Source organism: Apium graveolens, chromosome 2, assembly GCF_009905375.1.
Source record: "Apium graveolens cultivar Ventura chromosome 2, ASM990537v1, whole genome shotgun sequence".
Taxonomy (NCBI): Eukaryota; Viridiplantae; Streptophyta; class Magnoliopsida; order Apiales; family Apiaceae; genus Apium; species Apium graveolens.
Window position 1 is genome coordinate 14,349,495 of NC_133648.1, and position 17,609 is coordinate 14,367,103.

Below are 17,609 nucleotides of genomic sequence, written 5' to 3' on the forward strand. Positions count from 1 at the left end.
TATTGGATATTGAACTGGTTTGCAAATTGTACTTTGAGATTTTAGCTCGAGATCTCCAGTTTGGTCTATAGAGAACCTGACATCTCGATAAGTATATTTTCTTATCGAGATCTCTAATGCTCCATTGTAAATTTTACTTATAGAGGTGTCTGAGTTCTCTATAAGAGAATTTGGCTTGTCGAGATCTCTAGTCTTCATATCTTCACTATGACTTATCGATATCTCTGAGTTCTCTAGTGGCTTATTGATTTATCGATAACTCAGAGTTCTCTAGTCAAATTTGACTTATCGAAAACTTAGAGTTCTCTAGTAAATTTTGGCTTATCGAGATCTCTGAGTTCTCTAATGGAATATGACTTATCGATAACTCAGAGTTCTCTAATGAATGTTGACTTGTCGATAACTGTGAGTTCTATAGTAAAGAAATGACTTGTCGATATATCCAATCTTCATGTCTTCAATTTGTCTTGTCGATATCTATGAGTTCTCTATAAGTCATTCTGGAGTTCTCAAAGGACTTCTCTTTAATACTAAATCTGTGACTTGTAGAACATTTTTCCCAAAATAGATTTATTCAACTTCAAACTTTTTCATAATTCTTCTGAGAAATGATCTTCTTCATCTTCTTCCAAATAGAATTCTTAGGCTTGATACTGTTTAAAATAAAAAGACTCAAGTCTGCTCTTTGACATTTTTACAGACTTTAATGTTACAATACAAACTGCAAACTAAGATTACAATACAACTTACTTAGGATTGTCAATTTGACTTAGTCTTGCTAAAGTACAAGCATGTCTTGCACAAAAATAGTGATCATGTACGTTTTCCTTTTAGTCTTTAGTCCAAAATCAACACTCAATACACAAAACAAACACTAATTTATAAGCTAATTATTAATAGTACAGCCACATACAAGCATATAATGTATCCATTCGATTCATGTCCATCTCAAATTGCCATACATAATACATCTTTACCTGGTCTTTCGAGTATAAATAATCAAATTACACCACAAACATAAAAGATAAATATCATAAAATTTAGCTACTTGACATATAGAAGCATGCTTCAGGACAAGAAAAAATAGAACTTAGATTTAACTACAGCTCACCAGTGTCTGGATTACCGCAAAGACCGCAATGGTCTTGTATTTGCGAAGATAAAAGTCATCTAAAAAGCCTCCAAGTAAAGACAAAAAAAATCAAAGACCATATTAACGAGAACATACGACACAAAACCTAGATGGCTAGATTTGATGTTTAACAACACAAATAAACTACATGTACATGTACACTCTATTTCAATTCAATTCAATTGCTCAACAACTAACTTCAAATTACGTTCTTTCATCGATCCGCAATATGAGAACCAATTCAAATCTATACATACATGTATTGCATATACTAACATATAAAATGTATACATTAAAAATATATTTAATTCAGTTAATTTAATTCAATTACTCAACTATTAACTTAGATTACTACAGCTCATCAAACTAAGTTGTTTTATCGATCGCATTGATAATTATTTCAAATCTATACACACGCGTATCACATAAATAACACACATTTGGTCCAATTCAATTAAAACTCTAAAAGCAACAATACGGCCGGCAACATCAACATATTAATTCAAATCTACACACAGAATATATATATACCAGGATTTCCGGTAGCAGAGCTAGAAGGACCATCAAACATATAATTCATTCTTAATAACAACCGAAAGTGGAAGATTATGATCCAATTGATTGTTCTATATTAACTGTATACTGTCGCGATACGACCAATGACCGGTGGTTTAGCGGCGGAGATGTCGTCACTGTTTTCTAAAACTATAATAGGTGCCATTAGATCTTCTCGAATTGAAAATTGGTTTGAGAAAATTAGATCGGTTTTTAAGGTTTGTGTTTTATGTTGTGTGTATTGAAAGTGGAAAGAGTTGAGTGTATTGAGGTTGGAGAGAGTCGAGTGCATAACCAAGCCAATGATTCATACTAAAAACACAACACCGCTCTAATTCAATATCACAAAAACCTCAATAATATACAATTTTTAATCCTGAAATCGAGCAAATATAAAATAACACAAAATCACAATGAGAGAAAGAGAGGGTGGTAGTACATTAAAATAGAACCGAAAGCTGATCTGACCCCCTATTCTAATTAAAACCCCATAATTCCAATTAAAAACCCTAGCTCGAATCTGTGAGATTTGGAAATGGAAAGTCTAAACAACATTAGATTAATATGAGAAATTAAGACCATGATTGTGGTCAAAATCCAGATCGTCAATCCTAGTCGAATTCCTTCGACTAGAGCCCCCAAAATAAATAATCAAGTGGAGTAGGATTTAGGTCGAAATCCATGTCGTGGTTCCTGGTCGAAATCTTTGGACTAGGATGCAACAAATGACTGAAATTTTGACTAGGATGCAACAAATGACTGAAATTTTGACTAGGATGCTCGTCGAATACCAGGTTGTGAATCCTGGTGAATAAATTCTGAATAAACTATTGAAAATGGATCTTAAATTTGACCAGGATTTAGTTCGAAATCCAGGTTGTGGTTCCTGGTCGAAATCTTTTGACTAAGATACAACATGTGATTAGAATTTCAGCTAGGATCCTAGTTGAATTCCACGTCGTGAACCCTGGTTGAAAATTATCGACCAGGCCACCTAAGTTGACAGATTTTTCGACTTGGATCCTCTTCAAAATTTTGACGAGGATCCTGGTAAAAATAGCTAAAAAATTTGAAAAAAAACTCCCAAAAATTAAGGAATTAAAAGAGTAATTCTTGAAAATTACTAAATGGGGCAATTAACCGATTCAAGGCATATTCTAGAAGAGGAAGTAAGTAAGGAAAATGAGTATGAAAAATTTCCAGAAAATAGTTTGAAGCCTCGAAAAGGGCAAATCATTGTAAGAGTGTAGGTCCCTCCACACTTTACGCTAGAAACGATACCCTGCAAGAGAATAAAAACTTAACTTCCATGAAATCATGTACAGTTTCCTAGAAGTTTCGGGGCAAATGATAGGGGTAAAAATAATCCTGATTACGTAATAAATGAGCGTATTAATTATGTCTGATTTGGTCCAAAGATGAAAGCCGATTATTAGGGCTTAGTAATTAATATGTCATCAATTGGGCTCAAGGGGCCCACATACCAAATATTTATTAATAAATTCATTGGTCATGAATGAGCCCAAACTGTGATTGATAAAACAAGTTTAAAATAGAATCAAACTCTCAAAAGAGTAGTCCTCAAGCCACATAGTTCTATAAGCAAGCAAATTCCTACATTCTAGGAATCCAAAGTCTATTTTAAATCTGAGACTTGTCGACCAAGTCTCCTAACCCTAATCTAATTCAAGTCATCCTAGGCCTACATAAGGGGTCTCACCCCATAAATTAGAACTATGTTTTTTGACTTGATCATTGGCAAAGAGCAAGGTACTTTGGCATCTTGTGAAGCCCGGTTGAGTCGCGAAGCACAAGAGCAGTCAAATAGAGTATTGAAGCTCACGAACCCTAGCATTAACTACAACATTTAATATACCCTAATTTTTTATCCATAACAGTATACTTTCAAAATGTACGAGATTTTTAAGATTTGAATAAAATAATGAACATGATTTGCAAATTAATACGTATATTTGTTAGCAATTTTTGACGCAATATTTAAAATTTCATCTAAATATGGTAAAAAAGGTAATAATATATAGAAATCATGTAATAATGTGAATACTAGTACAAATTGTACAAATTATATGAAAACTAACTTTTGGTGCTATTGTAGTGTGTACTTGTATGTAAAACAAATCATGACACTGAATAATATTAGTGTTAGTGAGCTATTGCAATACACTTTGAAAGTGTTACAAGCATTTAGTTGCAAAAGGTACTAAATTTAAGCTTGTATCATGTATGTCTATATATACTTAAGACGTGATCAATACATAAATTTAAGAAATTTTATAATATATGTTAAGGTAAATTTTATATTATACAAATCTAGTGTTATTACCTCAAAACCAAATCAATTGATAAATGTTCAGGTGTATAATACACACACCTTTATGGGGAAGTAATTATTTTCTTGTGCTAAATTATTTAATTTGATAAAGTTTATTTCATGTTATAAAAAAGTAATTATTTTAGCTAATAAAAAATTATTGTGTGTTTATTATAGTAGGGATATTTATCCAATATAATATATAATCTTAAAAATATAATATAAATAAAACATAAAATAGTAAATCATCATTGATCAAATTTTTATTATAAAATTATTTTAATATATGTTCACCATTACGTACAAGAAATTATCCGGTGCCTCGCATGGGCTTTTATGATAGTTCGAAACAAAACATGAACAAATTTGGTATTAGATGAAGAATGTGTAATTGTATGTTATATATTGTTCTGCCAAACAATTTCCATTGTCTTGCACCACTCTTGTTTTCTAATTTTGGGAAATCCAAGCCCTCTTCTATTTCCATTTTCTGTAAGAGCAAGTTTAAGAATGTTTTAAAACTTTATCCTAGGTTAATATTTGAGCCATATTATATAAATAAATGTTAAAATAATGTCATAATGATTTCTTAAAATATTAGTAACATTAATCATGTGTCTCATTTGTTGGGCATCATCAAGTATACCATATCTCATTTATTTAAATAGAAATGTTATTTCTCTTTCTTCTCTTCCTTTTTACACATCTAGCTTTCAATTGGAATTGAACCTATGACCATATGGATGAAGATATTTTTTTTCAGTCCACAACCACTGTACTAAAAAACATTTAAAATCATTAATAACATGCCTTGAACATGACTTTTAAACATATTTCTTAATTAGCTATGTACTTTTTTTATCAAACTATTAGACACACATTTTTCCCTTAATTATATATTGTTTTTTATCATATTAACATATAAAAATGTATTTCATTCGGATAAGAATGTCCACAGCATGAAAATAGAAAAATTAGATAGAAAAACAATTATAATATAATAGATATAATAGATTTGAAAAATAAATAAATTTCTAGAAATTTTATATACCACATTTCAACTCTACATCATTTTTTCTTCGCATATAGCTATAACTCAAGGATGATTAAAACTTATTTAATCATGTACTTGCATATAATCGTACTCGAGATTTGAGTTAAATAAACAAACATCAAAAAATTTTATATAAGTATGTAGCTAAAGAGAATCAAACTTGAGATTGGTGCGAAGTCAAAGATGTGATAACCCCGGTAAATCCGGGCCTTTTTGGAAAATCGTGTAAAGTCTTGATTTCAATTTGGAAATAAACTAAAACGTGCTTGACTAAATGCAATCAATTTGGGTAATCCACAAGCTTACCGTAAATCCTAAAAAAATCATGATTTGTTGGCAGACTTAGTACAATACTTTGATTTATTAAAATGAAAACAAATCCCATTTTTTATCCATATGGGATTGAGGTGTTACAAAAGAAGTGAAACTAATTAATACATCTTGTTTAATCATGTATTTGCAAGGATTCGAACCTACAAAAACCAAAGAAAGTAAACCAAATTTGGTCGTAAAAAAATATTAAAAGTGGAATTTGCTTTTTAACAAAAAAAGATATATTACATTACTAAATTATATTATATATATATAAGATCGTGGAGACTAAACAAATGGTTCATACAATTAAAACATATCTAGGACCGTAAATCTAATTGAACATTTACCAACTACTAAATTTTAAATAAATCAAGATAGGTATAGTAGATTGATATGAAAAGTTCATGTAGTCATAAATCTTATTTAATCATGTAATTGGAGATAATCGAATCCCATATCTAGTACATGCAAATTATAGGATTTAATATTTAGGCAAAATAAAAAAATGTTGATGATAAATGTTGTTTAAGTATGTCGCTAAAGAGATTCGAATTTGGAATTAGAGTGAAATCAAAGAAGTGAAATAAATTAATAAATCTTATTTTATTATTTAGTCGCAAGTAATTAAATCCGAGATGAGGGTGAAATCAAAAAAGATGAAACTAAATTTGATACTAAATACTATTAAAATTGAATTTCTCTATCTAATAAAGAGATCATATATTACATAACCTTATTAAATTATAATACTATATATTGGTGTCTCAACAAAATTTTTATATAATTATAATAAAGAGATCTTGATTATCGAATGTTGAAAAAATTAATATTTTATATTTTTAAAAAGTGGCTAAATCTGATTTTTACACCAAATTAGAGATGCACAGCATTGGACCAGCTTGAATTTGAGTTGAAATATAAAATGTTAGTTTTTTCTGGTACCTTATCGTACTAGCTTCTACTAAAATTGGACTAAAATGTTTAAATTTGATGGAAGTGTTGAAACAAATACTAACTCTAACCAGATAACTTTCAACTGTACTTTCAAATATTTGTGTAAATGAATGTAATGGAAATCTGTACTAGTTTATTGGCAAATTGTTCACTACAAAGTACATGATAAACATCTGCACATCCTCATCTTCATTCATTCTTCCCTCTTACAACCTTTCAAGAATCAAGTCATTTCCTAAGACAGTTAAAAAAGTGGCATATTGCTTTTGCCTGCAATGTCAAAGGAAATATATATAGCTTTAACATATCCCATGCAGAGAGAGAGGAGGGAGAGAGAGAGAGAGAGAGAGAGAGAGAGAGAGAAAGAGAGTTAGAATAGTTTGTACATTGCATTGTAGACAAATGCTTCGCCTCAGCTGCTTAAAAAGGCGTAGTTTTGAGGGAAAAAACACATGCCAAAACTACGTTAATTTTAAGCTGTTGGCTGGAAAGTTGTGTACTAGCTATGTAGAAACTTCTTGCCCTGTGTGCTATATGTTAATAACATTGTAATATGCAACTATTTGTTTCTTATGCTGTTTTAACTTCATTCTTCAGGCTTTTCAGTCTAGTACAAGCACAAAGATATAGTTTCTTCTAGCCTATAGACAATTCTACTGGAATGTATGATCAAAATTAAATATTTATGTTGAGCCTGCTGCATATTAAACAACCAACGGCTCAGTGTCTTTCTTTTTAGCTTTCAATTACAGAAACTTGAAGTTAATATAAATTCTATTTTTTTACCGGTCAACAAATTGCTCAATTTTACCTAGAGATCTTTCTTCCCATCTACTCCTTAGCCGCAAATTATGTTTTCATTAGGTTGATAATGCACAAAGCAAGATAAGAATGAAGATTCCAGTGTATGTGCTCAAACTGGACAAAATAGAAGACGGAGACAGGTAGAAACACACCACAGTAGATGGTTTTTCTTTAAAAATCTAGCCATATTGTACTCTAACATTTATTCTTTTTAATCTTTGAACATAAGTATATTATTCATGATCTCAATCATCAGAGAGTGTTGATCAATACTGAACACTCAATGAGTGCATGCCTATAAATTCAGAGCAGATGACTAAAGCAGATAAAAAATGCGTAAAATGAGAAAATTAAAAAACAAAATATCATCAACTATCCACATTAATCTGGATAGGGGAATTTTATGATTGTGTATCATGTATTATTTTGCAACTTGTAGATATAATTGTTCTACAGAAAATATTGTTAAGATGATAGCTAACAATAAAAGGTTTCTGAGATCTATGAGGGAATTTTTAATTTCCCTTGTATAACCAAAGGAAAGAGCTAGCAAATATCAGCTATATTAGGGATCAAGATGTGAGGAACGTGCAACATCACCAACCGCTTCTGCATTTGGCCCGCATCCCATCGATAGCTTTTGAAACAAATTTTGCAATTTTTTTAAGGTTACAGGGCGTGCCTGCATAATATGTATAACAAATTAGATATTAGATAAGAACATCTAAGATATACTCCCTCTGTCCCCCTCAATTGTTTACATTGGGGGACGGGAGTTCGGCACACACTTTAATGCTCTTATAATATGTTGTTGCATAAAATTTTTTTAAATGTTTTTTCTTTTAAATAAAAATATAATGTTCAAACTTTTATACAAAAAAGGAAAATTTTAAAAATAAATAACGGAAGTATACTTTGTAGTTGCATTAAAATGCGTGTCAAGGATGTGAAATAAACTGTAAAGAAATGAGAGGGACGGAGGTAGTATTAGAGTGTGTACTTGTGGCTCTGTTATAGGGATAAAAACTCATGTAGAAAATTATGTAATATTCAAAACGATTAGTCGTGTATCTAGAAGTATTGATGTCGGTTTTGTTGTGCAACTAGAGATGCCCAAAGAAGGTGCCGAGGCATACACAATTGCAAATACCTCTAGTATTTATACGTAATATATATGCTTTTAATTTGTTTATAAACTTGGATTTTGGAACTGAAATTCGCTGTTTTGAGCCACAAAAGAGTCCACTTTTTACATGTATATAAGAGATCATCTAGATAGACTTACACGAAGGGCTTCAATATATAGGGCAGTCGTTAATATTGGCGGAATGAAGCTACTCAGAAGGTGGAAACCCCTACTGCATTCAAATCACATCAAATTATGTTTGTTAAGTACAGCAACTTACAGCAACCAGAAAGTACAGCAACAGCTTGACAGATACGCTTAAAAAGGTTGCTGGCTAACCTTGGATCATCGGACAATAGGACATAACATTGAATAATATTCTTCAAAACTCTAGGAGACGGTTCATCCTGCATCTTTTCAATTACGTCATTAAAAACCTTCATGATTGAACACAACCGGTTTGCAGGCTCACAGCAATACTGTAGCCCCTGCTCTTGCATCATTATTCTTGACACTATCCAAGATGCAGTTTGTATAGCCATATACAAGTGTTCAGAGTGAGTTTAAAGACCCAATTAACTATGGGTGTCGATCTATTTATGTTTTGTTGGTGTACCGGAATTGTATCAGAATTATTTGCGGAGGTTCTAACTAGGACGATCAAGTCTATGCCATGCATTATAAACCTTATAATTTATATATGGCTGAGTAATAATTTCATGAACAGTAACATATTAGCTATTCATCAAGTCGACTTGATATGTCTTAATATGAAACAAGGAATATTAACTAAAAATCCCTTTTTAAATGAACACCTAGCAAAAACACTAGAAAGGGAGATTAATTTGAATATTTTAGTAATCAGATTAAATACTCAGTACTGTTTTACATGTAAGGTGATATATTGCAGTAAAAAATGCTTGGAAGCAAAAGAAAGTTAAGTTGAAATTTTAATGGACACTTACTGATTGTGAAAGTTCGTTTCCATATTCTATGGATTTTAGACACAAAGGGAGCAGTCCTGATTCAAGCAAACAGTGAACAGCAACCTTTGTCGAAGGGTCGCCTACCTGCATAATAGAGAAGATTCAGATGATATTTGGATTAGAACCTTATAGGCATATCAGATCATATTAAAGCAAATTGATATGCAATCTGGTAAAAAATAATGGACATTTTCTTTAACTATGGTTCTGATTAAGCTAATTCATCTCAACATTGCATTCAATTCAGAGCCGGAACTTGAAAGGCGGGTAGACCATGAGAAAGTACTCCCATGCCAGGTTGCTGGTGCTTAGCTGTTTTAATAATTCAAAAGGCTAAAAGTATAAACAATTGAAGGTATCATGCATTGATTTAGAGTGGAATTGTACCTCCTTCAAAAGACCACCAATGACCCCCAAGCTCATTAGCCTTAGGTACTGGAATGGCTTGCTCGTTTCTTCAGTCTCCAAGAAAGGGTACAAGTAACAATGTATCTTAACTGCAAGGACAGAAGTAAGTTAATACAAGTCTGTCTACGATTAACCTTATCTAGCTCCTTAATCATCCTATTAAAATCAGTTAATACCGATTAGTGAATAAGTTTTGCAAAATCCTCATCCCAGAATATATGTAACAAACTTGTATTTTCAACTGAATTCTTGATTTCACCTCAGTGTCCTGTTTCTTTGGTGTTCACATAAACATATAATACAGCTTGAAATATAAAGTGAATGGATTTATATATCAAAACACGTCAAGTTCGACAATATCATGTGTAGTCCACAAGTAGCAATATCAGACAGCAAGTAATCAGCAAAAGTTATAGAATGAAACCAGTCACAAAGCTTTCAGAAAGTTCTGGAAAATACCATTAAGGAACTGCATCTTCGTTTGAGGGTGAGTGGCCAAGCACTGCATTCAATAGAAAATACACTTTGATATTAGAGTTGCATACATAATTTTTAAGTACATAGAGTACCAGTTATAGCTCCTTCATAAGTAAAAATAAATTTGATGTAAAGATGACCTATGTGGGAGGAGCTCCAAAAGGTGTCAAATGTACACTACTCATCTAAAGGCATTTAAATATGAGACTGATTAAAGAAGAACTTTGGTGGGTTCTTAGGATGAAATTGATCTGGCTTGAAACATTAAGCTCTTTGACATACTTATAAAAAAAGTTTGAAAATTAGGAAATAGAACATATAAAGCAAATACATTACAAAGTTAATACCACTAGAAAAGGAAATTCAAGGAGCAGAAAAGACCTCAAACAAAACAAGTACATCACAAACTTTACTTGAATCTTTCATAGTAAGCTTCTCAGGTGTTAACGACTTGTATATTGATAATACTTCCTGCAATAAAGAAGATATTTCCATTAATCACCAACTGTAAAACACAACATTCTCAATGTGAATAGATAGATAGCCAATAGAAACCGCAAGGCTGAGCTTGTCAAACAAAGTAGAAAATCATTTAAATGATTCCAATGACCATCATGTGTGCATTTCATAAATTGTATCAAGTTCTGATTAATATGTGATGCCACTTGATCTTAAGGGTAGGACTTCTCTAAGACATGTGACATAAAAGTTGCAGAACTGCCTTCAAAATGCTTATTTTCCAGATTATTGGTTTCAAAAGTTTCAAATTTCCAAAATATTTGAGATCTCCTCAAACCTTCTCATTAGTTCTATGAAATATTTCTTCAGCAACTAACAAGTAAGGATACAGGTGCAGGGTGGGTGGACACAAAAATTTAATAAATTAATATAATAATATGGAAATTCGGGTGCGGGGGATACGACATATATAAATATAAATTTTCTCTAGATTTCATGTTACAGATGTTCAATCTTGTTAAAGAAACCACAAACTATAAGCAAATTTAATCAAATGCATAATTTATTGATCTAAAACACAAAAATATAAGTAAAATCACTTAATTAATGCAAAAATGAACACTAGCATAATAATTTTATAATCACTAACAAAAACACATACTTAATTTTAGGAAAGTAGGCGGTTAACATAAATTTTGACTACAAATTACAGGGAAAGAATCAAATTTAGGATTCAGGAAGAATCCCATATCCGATAAGCGGATTTGCATGTCAGAGTATGCGACACAAGGATTAGGGGATTCGCAAACAAGTATAATCATTTCAAAAGAAAAAAATGAAAAAGGATCATTCACGGAATATTGATTAGATACTATATAACTGGGGGACTCCGGACTTGAGAAGATGGATTATAACAATGTAACCTAGATAGTGCCATTTTGGTTTAGTAGTCCACTTCAATACTAAGATCTGAGAAAGAAATTCAAATCAAAACATGAAACTTTTATTGTAAATGTACATCAAAATTAGAAGTTAATAAAAAGAATTCACGACATGATATAAACTTAAGCAAGCTATTAAACCAAATACATTTAGTTTGATCAATGCAAAGCATTTGGTAGACCCAAGTCATTGTGCATACTGATAAGAGTAAGAAAACAGTACTGATTGAGTGCCAAACACTTGGGGCCAAATCTTGATTTCTTCCCTGTTTCTGTATTGATAAATCACATGTTTGAAATGAAATATATTATATCAACTATAGACATTAGGACGTAGAGTGTAAATAATATGACTCTGCAGTCGAGTCTGCACTTTAAACTTTTAACTGCACTTTAAACTTTTAACAAGCAAACTTAAATGATTCTATACAGTAATTCATTTCTCTGCACATACTTATTGTTATGAATAAAATGTAAAACTAAAAGATATTGAAAGAATCCCCATAAGAGTGACATTTCGTGCATACAAAGATATATATATTTGCACATTCCTATTGAAGAGATGCTCTCACAAATCAGACTGATTACAAATAATTATTGATCTATGTCTCTGCATGAACCACATAAAGAATGAAATCAAATGACTGATTAACATGAACAACTAGACTTTATGAAAATGAAATGACAAGCATAGACATCATAAAATCATGACAAGGCCACAACTTAACTTGTATTTCAACATATGAATGCATAATCAAACTCTTTAAAAACTCAGATCTATTGTCAATTACTTCTAATCAAGAAACATAAATACACAAGATAACTCTAATCATGACTAATCAAAAATCATTTCTAATTAGCAACGTTAAACAAACTCAAACACAAAAAATGCATATAATCATGTATTAAAAACATCATTTATGAATTCACAATTACAGATCAATTTATTTCCAACGAACAACATACACAAACAAACAAAAATGTACATAAAACAAACAAAAAACTTCATAAATGAATAAGAATGATGGACCTTAATCTGAGTAAGAGATGAAATGGCCTCTTCGCGATGCTGAGGTTCTCGAAGCAACACAACCAAGTCCTCTACATTAGCAGAAGGCCAATCAATAGCTTTGCTACCACCATCACTGGGACCATTGTTGTTAGCAGGTGCACCACCATTCCACATAACACTGTTGTCACCTTGTATCGGATCGGGATAAAGAGAGTCAGGGAGATTCAACATTGTTTCAGACAAAAACCCTAGATATCAACTGAACAAGATGGCTGCTGCTGTTAAGTTGTGTAGGAAAAGAACACTGAACTAAAGATGCGGCAATATATTGGAGCCTGCAGGAATGAATATTTTTTAAGTATTTATTAGATTTTTCATTTTGCTAGTCACTGCTGTGTACCCAGGATTGGGTGCTAGACGTATCCTTTTTGGAGTTTTTTGGAAACTGACTAATTGTTTTATTAGTCGTGGTCACACCAAAAACAATTTTCTGGGTACATTAGGGGTTCATGTGTGACATGGTATAGGGCCCAAACCCACATTATACATACCTTATCCTTGTTTTTTGTCAGTATGTTTGAGATCACATATCTGTAAAAAAATTCATGTTTTGTATCAAATAATTTGGGGTGGTATGCAAAATGAAAATTATTAAGCTATGTAAATAAGGTTGCACAAAAAGTTTAAAATCTAGGAGCAATTTTATACATGTATATATTTATAAAATTGGAGAGTAATTAATAAACACTAATTGTAAAATATGATGTTTTAAATAACTTATACAAGTTAAATGGTAAAATGATGATAATTATGTAGTTTCAATAGACATATATTTCAAAAAAGGTAATGGCATTGGATTGTATTCCTCACATAAATGAACTCCACTATTTTGCAGTTAATTTAATTTTAAAATTAATTTTTTTCCAACCAACTTTTAACTATCAATTAATAACTTTGGAAACAGCTATAAAGTTCATACATGGTATATATATTTAAAAAATGAAGTTTGTTTTTAAAATTTGAAACATAAATGATATGTTGTCTTAAAAATTTGCAGATTTTAACAAGAATTTCTAATTCAAGATCTCAAAGTAATATTAATACATGTCAAAAATTCAAAAATTGTATTAATTATTATTTATTCAAACAAAGTAATTAATAAATAATAATAAAGTAATTATTATTTATTCAAAAATTGTTCTTAATCACTTACGGAAGTAAAGTTGTAAATGAAAATATTTACTTTAATTTTAACTATCATATTTTTCAAAATACATATTAGTGCTATTCCAATGACATCCGATCGTATTTCATGACATAAATGGACTCTATTATTTTGCCTTAAAATTTACGTAAAAGATAAATTTATTCTGGATTTATTCTCAGCTAGCAGTAGTTACAATAATTTCTGTAAAAATTTTAAGTTTAATAGATATAAATTTTGAACTAAACTGACATGTTTAATAAATTGGAAATTCTAACTAGAGTTTCCAGTTCCAAATTTGTGGAATCGAGAAATGAATAGTCAGTCTAATAAAAATCTTAAGGTGGATATTATTATTTTTAATGCAAGCTGTTATGTCAAATATATTGATATAAAATGGATCCGCATATTTTATTTGGATTTTAATTTTAAATTTTTTTGAAGCGTGTGTTATTCATTAATAATTTCTTTTTTATTTTTATATCTTAAAGATATCCATACAAGGAGGCATGTTCAATTCACATTATAAGATACTTTTAAAGATTACAATAATTTATGAATTTTAAGATATTTTTATGGAGATTTCACTTCATATTTCTATATTCATGAAAATTTTAAGTCCAAATACACTGCATCTAAGTACTTTAGATTTCAAAAATATTGAAATCAAGATTAAACGTGTCCTTAAAAATTTACTTTGGAGTTACAAATTTGAGAACAACATTTAAGAATTTTATTAATATATAATATGTGTGTATTTTGATGATGTATCACGGACCTTTTTATAGTTTTACTAAATTTAAATTCATGTGTGGAGTGCCTAAATAACTTGATAATTTGGAAAATTATTTTTATCATATTAAAATCACATTTAACATGCCGGGGTGTGTTAGGATCCCTAATCTATACTGTACCCTTTTCTAAATTATCATACAAGATTATGATTAATTATTTTTTTATTAAATTATCAAATTATTTGTATAAAAAAGGGTTTCTTCCTATCATATAAAATTTATTTTTATTACCTAGTTGGTACTAGCTTATAAATTTATACTTTTCTAAAATTGGTTATTATAATTAGTTGAGATTTCTTAAAGAAGTTTACAATATATTTATAATTAATTTAATTGTGGTTTTTGATAAATAAAAGAAAATCATATATTATTTTGGTTAATAGTTCTCTAATCTCAATTAAAGTAGGTCTTAGCTAGCATTGTTATATAGATATATAGAAATGATCAAATAAAAACTAAAATTAAAATACAAACTACGAATCAATCTAAGTAATTAGATCTATCTAATCTAATATTCCCCCCAAATCACCCCACCCAACTATGGCTCGGTCACTTTTTTAGTATGTTTGAATGGAAAAGTCATTTTTTTTGTACATATGTTCAAAAATTGCCAATTATGGTACAGAACGCTTGTACTAGTGGCAATCAACCATTGACCCCAGAACAAGTGTCGTTCTCGGGTTATTTTATTAAAAATAAAAAAATCCCTTTTCCCCGGAATGAACTTATTTTATGTGTGTATTTTTTAATTTAAATAAAAAATTGTATAAATAAGACATTTCTAGCTCCAAAAATGGTGTCGTGCAATGTGAGTGCAAAATTTTTAGGTGAGGGCATGTTTTTCCACGTGCGTATGTAAATAACCTTAGATTTTTTGGGTTCCAATTTTTTTTGTTTTGTTGTAATGTAAACCTATATTTTGGGAAAAATTTAATTTTGAATTAAAAATTTATATGACCAACACTTTTGTAGCTTGGAAGATGGTGTCTTGAGCGGCGAGTGCTTAATTGTCACGGGGGTAAATTTCTGCACAGGCATATTTAAATAACCGAAAATTTGTTTAGGTCCATTTTTCTATTGTTTGGTAGGTATGTAAAAATTTTTTGAGTTTGTATGATTAAATATAAAATTTTATTTATTCGAGAAAGGGTGTCATAACGTAAAATGTAACGGAAACCAAAATATTATAAAAAACAAGTAAATAATGTAATGGAAACCAAAATATTATGATAGAACAAGTAAATAATACCAGTAGTACATATGTTTGACAACAAGATCATGTGTTTCAGTGTGGGCGCCGTGGGCATTTCTTACTACGCTTGGTGTGACCTTCTTGGTTACATACACTACATTTCTTTCCAGATCGCGGACCATCAATCTCTGTCCGGATCAGCACCGATTGACCCTTATCCCCGTGCTTTTTCTTTAGCTTTTTCAAGGACTCTTTCGGCACTAACTTTCCATACCCCTGCCAAGGTACGGGTAAGTTGTAGTTCCAGTATTGAGTTGGTTCCAACAGATAAATTATTGGCATGTACAAGTCCTGCATTGTTGGTTCTTTTGTAAATTTTCGATTAAATGCTCCCAACTCAATCCATGTGTTATACAACCTGCCATTGCATGGGAGCACAGCATGTGATGGGTTGCCCATTTTCCACAGGTGCATGTACGGTCATTGAGGTTGACAACCTGGGTTTTACCTCCCTTTACCGTTCCCTTAGCAGCTGTGTACTGATGTGTTAGTATTTTCATAATCCCGTGGAGACGATAGAAAGTAATAACCGTAGGTCCTGTTGCCTTCCTCCGAATTTTTTCTAACATAGCGGCGGAACGTGCACATAACTATTGCCCCTCTTGTAGGCCGTCATCCACTATGTTTCGATGTTTGTCTATAATTGTGACCGCCTTGTAGAAGAGGTACTCCATCATTGCTGTTATTGGAAGAAAATGAGCCCTCATGTTGCCGTTGAAGCCCTCAAGCATGTTTGTGATTGTTTGACCATAGCGAACACCACTATCGTGGGAAAGTGTCCACCTCTCCACAGGTATTGTAGCAAGATATTGTAGGGCGGTGGGTGAAATTCACCAATCCTTGACATATATGCGTCATGCTTTGAGACTTGTGTGGTTCTTCCAGCTTTCCATATTAATTTTTTTAGTTCAACACCTGCATGATGACTGCAAAAGTTACTCCTTACATGCAGGAGACAGAACCTATGGATGTCGAGTGGCTCAGCAAAACCGTTCTGAGGGTCTCTTAGGGCGGAGATAATGCTGGCTGCATGGTCAGAAATGATGCAGACGCCGGTCCGTTGCCGACAGACATGTCTTCGAAGACGCTGTAAAAACCAAGACCAATTCTCATACGTCTCCTCGTCAACCAAGCCATAACAGAGAGGGAATGGGTGGTTGTTCGAATCAACACCCATAGAAATAAGCAGCTTGCCCCTATATCTTCCTTTCAAGAATGTCCCATCTATTAAAATCACCGAACGTGCATGTTGCCACCCGTTCATCATTGCATTTAAAGAACAAAAAATTCTTTATCCACGATACCGTAAGAGAAGCTGGTTTCATGGGTGTTCTACTAACCGGGAGTATGAGACATGATGTTGGGCTCATATCCACTTTTCTTGATCGCTGGCGCCCGGAGACTCATACTTTCCATCTCCGTTTTGGGGAGGCCACTGTGATATTGGAGGATGTTTAATACATATTGGGCCTATGTAGTGTCGGATATCCAGTGTTACCTATTGGAGGGGATGGAGGTGCATCTTTACTCCATGAGCTTCTTGGTGTTTCCCTAGATCCAGAGCTAGATATGGATGTCATAAAGAAGGGTGAAATTAAGATCAGTTGGTTGGTTCGTCAATTTGGTGATTGTTCACGTTTACACTCTTCTCCTGGTCATGACTACGAGCGTAAGGTGTTGTACCACACGCGTGCACACTTGCTTCTGCTCATTGGCTCTACTGTGCCGAATTACAGTGGTTACCGCATGCCTTTGAACCTCCTCCCATTTGTTCGGCACATGGAACACATCAGTACTTACAGCT

The 17,609-nt window shown here is 31.8% G+C and overlaps 1 protein-coding gene across 1 annotated transcript; it reads right to left on the reverse strand.

Moving 5' to 3' along the window:
• Positions 1 to 9,222: 9,222 nt before the first annotated feature.
• On the reverse strand, positions 9,223 to 12,786 carry LOC141685709 (cell differentiation protein rcd1-like). Its single transcript, XM_074490802.1, has 5 exons — positions 12,574 to 12,786; positions 10,525 to 10,614; positions 10,126 to 10,168; positions 9,646 to 9,755; positions 9,223 to 9,342 (listed from the first exon to the last, which is right to left on the reverse strand). Exons 1-5 carry the CDS (start codon positions 12,784 to 12,786, stop codon positions 9,223 to 9,225), a joined length of 576 nt encoding a protein of 191 aa, XP_074346903.1.
• Between the last annotated feature and the right edge of the window lie 4,823 nt (positions 12,787 to 17,609).

What these genes read in the sequence shown, in the direction of transcription:
- LOC141685709 (XM_074490802.1), bottom strand. Translation starts at nt 12,786, where the DNA reads ATGTTGAATCTCCCTGACTCTCTTTATCCCGATCCGATACAAGGTGAC. An exon ending in ATGTACTTGTTTTGTTTGAG is followed by an intron (nt 10,169 to 10,524) that starts GTCTTTTCTGCT and finishes TATTGAATGCAG; the next exon opens with TGCTTGGCCACTCACCCTCA. An exon ending in GAAGATGCAGTTCCTTAATG is followed by an intron (nt 9,756 to 10,125) that starts GTATTTTCCAGA and finishes CTGTCCTTGCAG; the next exon opens with TTAAGATACATTGTTACTTG.